Source organism: Rhagoletis zephyria, unplaced genomic scaffold (assembly GCF_001687245.7).
Source record: "Rhagoletis zephyria isolate East Lansing unplaced genomic scaffold, Rhagoletis_zephyria_1.1 Rzeph_scaffold_00347, whole genome shotgun sequence".
Lineage (NCBI taxonomy): Eukaryota > Metazoa > Arthropoda > Insecta > Diptera > Tephritidae > Rhagoletis > Rhagoletis zephyria.
The window spans coordinates 295933-301932 of record NW_016157431.1 but is presented as its reverse complement, the minus strand read 5'-3'; the positions used below and the strand labels follow the sequence as shown (position 1 = coordinate 301932).

General features: G+C 35.6%; 1 protein-coding gene across 1 annotated transcript in view; it reads left to right on the top strand.

Moving 5' to 3' along the window:
• The first annotated feature begins 506 nt into the window (after window positions 1–506).
• LOC108359144 (uncharacterized) overlaps window positions 507–6000 on the top strand; it is a 252193-nt gene continuing 246699 nt past the window's right edge. The window contains exon 1 of the mRNA XM_017610843.1: window positions 507–609. Coding sequence (XP_017466332.1) covers window positions 507–609 — 103 coding nt within the window. The remainder of the gene's footprint in view (window positions 610–6000) is intronic.

Sequence of the window (6000 nt, the reverse complement as noted above, 5' to 3'; positions counted from 1 at the left end):
TAACTCAGGACGCGAACGATGTCCTAACAAACCACGGCACCGTGTTAAATTTCGATGCGATAGTCGCTAGCCTTTACTTCGCGTACTCGGCCAAAAGCCCGATACACATTACTGAGCAGGAATTAGGCGTCCTTCGACAAGGCGTAATGTCGGTTGTAGAATATTACAACCTGGTCAACAAAAAAATGACTTTATTAATAAATAAAACAATAATGACACATGGAAATGCGTCGGATATAACTAAAGAGCTTAATAAGTAGAATAGGAATCACGCCCTAAGAATTTTTATAACAGGACTCAATGCGCCCTTAAGAGATATAATTTTTTCGCTTAACCCGCAAGATTTGCCTGATGCTTTTGCAAAAGCACAGGAGCTCGAATCAAACAATCAGAGAGCATTATTTGCGCAAAATTTTGCAAATGAAAAAATAAGAGCTAGGTTACCAAAATTCTGAAGTAATAACTTGAGGTTCCCATTAAGGAACAACATGACTAAACCATAACCCATGGATATAGATCCATCGCTATCAAGATTCCGGAATAATATTGTTACCAAACCGCAACAAAATAATGGTTTCATGAAATACAACTCAAATATGGCTAGCACGAGTGCTATTGCAGCCATTAAATATTTCGGCCCTAAAACCCAAAATGCTCACACTCCGAAGCGACCAAGAGAAAGCAGGAAAAAACCCAAAGGGTAAACAATTTAAACGAAAGTCATTTTTTAGAGGAAGAGGGGACGTCCTCCCCTACATCAGCCTCTACGATGCCAAATTAGGCAAACACTTAAAAGCTCTTGTCGATACAGGGGCTACCTCATGTTATATTAGGCAGGGGGTATATGAAAATAGGAACGAATTAGCCATTTACAAAAAGGTAAACACCGTGAATCGTTATTCAATCATTAAATATTACCATTTGATAACCCTATTTGGAGGCAAACAGGTTTTTTATGAAATAGAAAACATGGAATCCGATCTCCTTTTGGGGTATAATCAATGAGACAATTTTTTACAAAATAAAAATTTATACCGAATGTGTCCAAAATAGCATGAACATTAATATTCATGCAAAAAATATAAATCCTTTGGAACAGAAAGTTTCCAAGGTAACTACCGATAAATGTACCGGCGATTTAAATGTAATTAATAAATTACTAAACAAATTAAAACCAAGGAACAAATAAATTCCAAAAAACCAGCCGATACAAAAATTGCATCAAGGAACATAAATTTTCCAAAAAACTAGCCGATACAAAAATTGGTATTAAGGAACATAAACCTTCCGATGAAAAAATTAAGGAACATAAAGCTCTCGATGAAAAAATTAAGGAACATAAAGCTTCCGATGAAGAAATTAAGGAACATAAAGCTTCCGATAAACAATCAAGGAACATAAAGCTTCCGATAAAAAAAATTGAGGAACATAAAGCTTCCGTAAAATGGGTCTATAAAAAATTTGACATTGAGGAACATAAAGATTCCATAAAGCCAGCTAAAGATTTTACTGGCAATATATTATTAGGAAAATATTTTGCTTTAGGACAGGAAGATCCTTTAGCACCAGCCGAGAAATAACGTATTACTAATGTGAACATGAAAATAACGATTTGTCAAAGTTGAATGAATACAAAAAATATACAATCGGTGAAATACATACCGAAGTTGATATAAGTTTTCCATTCCACCCAGGAGAAATTGTTTGTGAAAAATTGTAGGGGAATTAAATAAGGTTAAAGCTAGATATAGGAGACAACAAGTAAAGAAAATTTAGGGAACAAGATAATATAAAATCTTAATTATTTATAGGTTTCCAACATGGTAATATTCGTAATTAAAACCTTAATCGACTTAATGACAGCTGACATTGTAGATTACACTCGACAAGATTATATTTTGATTGAAAATGGAGATGTCTCTATTTACGAAAACTATGGAGATATTTTTCACATCACTAACTTAACATATTTTGAAAATATTATAGAACAGGAAAAACAAAATTTTTATAACAATGTAATGACGAAAATAATAACAATATTAATGAGCTAGAAATCAGAAATTCAGAAACTGAGTCAGAAATTTTGGTAATTGAAACATTATTAGGACAACTAAAACAAAAACTTATCAGACAAAAGAGAGGTATTAATGAACTAGGTCAGGTACCCCAGACCATGACGATTTTATAAGAATCAATGATAAATTAGATGAGCTAGTTTCAACAGGAAAACCCAAATTTTTATAACAATGTTCATTATGACGAAAATAATAACAATATTAATGAGCTAGAAATCAGAAATTCAGAAACTGAGTCAGAAATTTTGGTAATTGAAACATTATTAGGACAACTAAAACAAAAACTTATCAGACAAAAGAGAGGTATTAATGAACTAGGTCAGGTACCCCAGACCATGACGATTTTATAAGAATCAATGATAAATTAGATGAGCTAGTTTCAACAGGAAAACCCAAATTTTTATAACAATGTTCATTATGACGAAAATAATAACAATATTAATGAGCTAGAAATCAGAAATTCAGAAACTGAGTCAGAAATTTTGGTAATTGAAACATTATTAGGACAACTAAAACAAAAACTTATCAGACAAAAGAGAGGTATTAATGAACTAGGTCAGGTACCCCAGACCATGACGATTTTATAAGAATTAATGATAAATTAGATGAGCTAGTTTCAAATAACAATAAACAGTTTACAACAAATACAGAAATTTTTAAAATTATAACGGAATTAACTGATACAGTACAGAATATGAAAGGAGACACAATAACTAAAACATTTTTTTTAATCTTCGTGCTCGCAAGCTGACGTGTCTGATTTAATGATGCAGTATTCTTAGAATTTTCCGTGGTTTTTCACGGCCAATATTGCCATAAACTTCCACACAGTAAATAAGTGAAGGTTTTAACAAATCGACTCAATAAACTCTAATACACCGATTAGGGATTTGTGTAAAAATGATTATTAATAGTGTGACAACACGAACTAAATCATCCCGCCAAGCAGCTTCAACTCCGTTCAAATAACGAACATGCAGAATAAGGCCGCAAAGTGTGATAGTCCACCAACACCGAGCTGGCTCGCACGGCTAGAAACGAAGATATAAGCGCAAAATGAGAGCATCATCTGGGAGCTAACAGCTCGTTTGTCTCAATCTGAGGAACGTGTTATGCAGAGGATTGGTGAGTTGACGGCGGGCTTAGCAAAGTTAAACAAGTCTGTAAAACACATTGAAGCCAGAGTTGAAAGAGCAGAGAAAGAAGGCGCAAAAGTACAACAACTGCGCAATGATGTCGAAGTACTAAGTGCACAAGTCGACGAATGTCAGAATGCTTTAGTGGCGTCAGATCTTATTATAAGAGGAATCCCCCACACACACAAAAAACGAGAGCTTGACTGAATGTTTTGCTCAGCTATGTCGCGCAGTTCAGATAAATACTCCACCTGTTCGTGCAATTTTCCGTGTCCGCAATAATAATAATGACAACAGCAAAGCCGCGCCAATCATCGCTAAGCTTGGCTCTGCTAGTGACCATTCTGCGTCATTTAGTGCGGTTGCGAAGTTCTGCAAAACGAAAAAACGACCAATTGCTCTTCGCGATATTGGTCAGAGTGCAGATGACAAAATATATTTGCATGAATGCCTGACAAAGCGAAATCGCGAAGTCTTGCAGTTTGGTACTGAGCTAAGAAGACAAAAGCGGCTTACTTCTGTGTTCTCCGTCCGTGGACATGTTTATGTTCGTGTGCATGTTTATGTTCGTGTGCAAACAAAAGGCGAGGCAGTAATTGTGACAAGTGTAGATAACATAGAGCGAATTGCAGCAGTCAAAAAATGAAAGATTACAGCATCGAATAATACAGCAGTTAGAAAATATGATTATTAAGCACGATTGAGAGAATACAAAGGTTGCGCCGATCTCGGACCGCTATTCCTCTCTTAACGAATTTGACAGAATCGTTGTTTGCATTACGTCACACTTGTGCAACTTGTTTACGTTTTCCTTGCAACATTTTTCTTCTTCTTCCATTCTTGCTCACGTTTTGGCATTCCGCTCTCGCAATTGCACCAGTGTGACGTCACACAAAAGTTATTCTCAAAAATCCTCTCTGATCGGCGCAATCTTGTATTCTATCATTCTTGATTATTAAGCAAACTATGATTGTTAAGCATACCTTCGAAACTTTCTCTCTTTGTATCTTATTTCTCTTTTCTATCTCTTGCAGCTTGACTGCCAGTATGTTGACTATTTACAATTTACTTTTTGAGCTTATTCTCGGTACGCTCTTAAAGTGCAATGTTCCATGCCTTTTGATTTTCATTCTCATTTTATATGAGTCTTAATAGCTTCTGCAGTTCCAAAGGCGATAATTTTAGCATGCTACGAATTTTGGGTAAGCAAAAACTTGTGCTGAAAATATGCCATATTAATGCTCAAAGTTTACTCAAAAAAATTGACGTATTCAGGTACCTTTTTGAACATTCAGGCGTTGATATTATATGCGTTTCTGAGACATGGTTTCCTTATTGGCACAATAATGAGTCGGTTTCTGTTAATGGATATGTGTTATTTAGGTCAGATAGAGTTGAGCGCGGTGGTGGGGCTGCCATGTTTGTAAAATCTAGTATTTCATCCAAGCTTCATTGTAAATCAGGGGTTAGTAGCCCCATCGAGTATCTATTCTTACAAATAGCAACAAAGTCAAATAAAATCCTCTTAGGTTGTGTTTACAGGCCAAACAAATACATTAATTTCGTTGACTTTGTTGATTATTTGGAAGAACTTACGTTGTCTTTTAACAATATCGTAATAGCCGGTGATTTTAATTCTGATCTACTCAGCGATGTTTTCCGTCAACTGTTCGACACCCACTAATTTTACAAATACCAGTAGCTCACTACTTGATGTCTTTTTTGTAAATAATAAGAACAAAGTACTCCTATATGATCAACTCGACCTTTCAAGCTTTTCTAAGCACGATCTTATTTACCTCATTTTTGATTTCGAGTTGACAAGCAAAACAGAGTACTACTCTTACCGTGACTTTGCGCATATCCAATATGAAGACCTTGAGAAGTATGTCGACTCTGTGAACTGGGCATCCATATACACAATGGTTTCAGTAAATGACCAAATTGATTTTATTCAAGCTAATATTAAAAGCCTTTTTAATCAATTTGTACCGCTTGTTACGACAACTATTTCGGATAAATGCCGTCCTTGGTTTAATAGCCATATCAAAACGTTAATTTCAAAACGAGATCGAGCATACCAGAAGTGGAAGCGTTATAGGACAGATGTCCTTTACAACGACTTTAAAACTCTTCGAACAGAGACAATTAAAGCAATAAAAACCCAAAAAACTATGTATTACGACCAAAGATTCAGTGCAGCAATTGGGTCAAAGCAAACATGGCAGCGAATTCGCGAAATAGGGATCGGAAAAGAAAGGGCACAAATCCTTGATGTTGTAAATGTAAATGATTTAATAAGCAGTTCCTTGACTCCTCGAATACTCTTGAAAAGGTCGCTGTCAAACTTCAGCTTTAATTGTGTTAATGAGTGTGACGTTGTCCAGTCAGTACTATCTATAAAATCTAACGCCGCTGGTTTGGATGACATTCATCCGAAGTTTTTCAAATGTTTGCCCCCGAAACTTCTTCCATATATTACCTGCGCAATAAATAACATTCTTACATCAGCTATATTCCCGAACTGATGGAAAAAAGCCAAAATAGTACCCATTCTGAAATCAAATGGTGACTACAGACCTATTGCGATTCTCCCATATCTATCTAAAGTCTTAGCGCTCATAATGCATCAGCAGATTGACTCGTTTATATCTAAAAATTCCCTGGTTAGCGCGTACCAATCTGGCTTCAGGCATAAGAAAAGCTGTACCACTGCGCTTCTTACCGTTTCAGATGACATTAGAATAAATATGGACAATAATCGCGTAACCTCTTTGCTTACTGTTCTT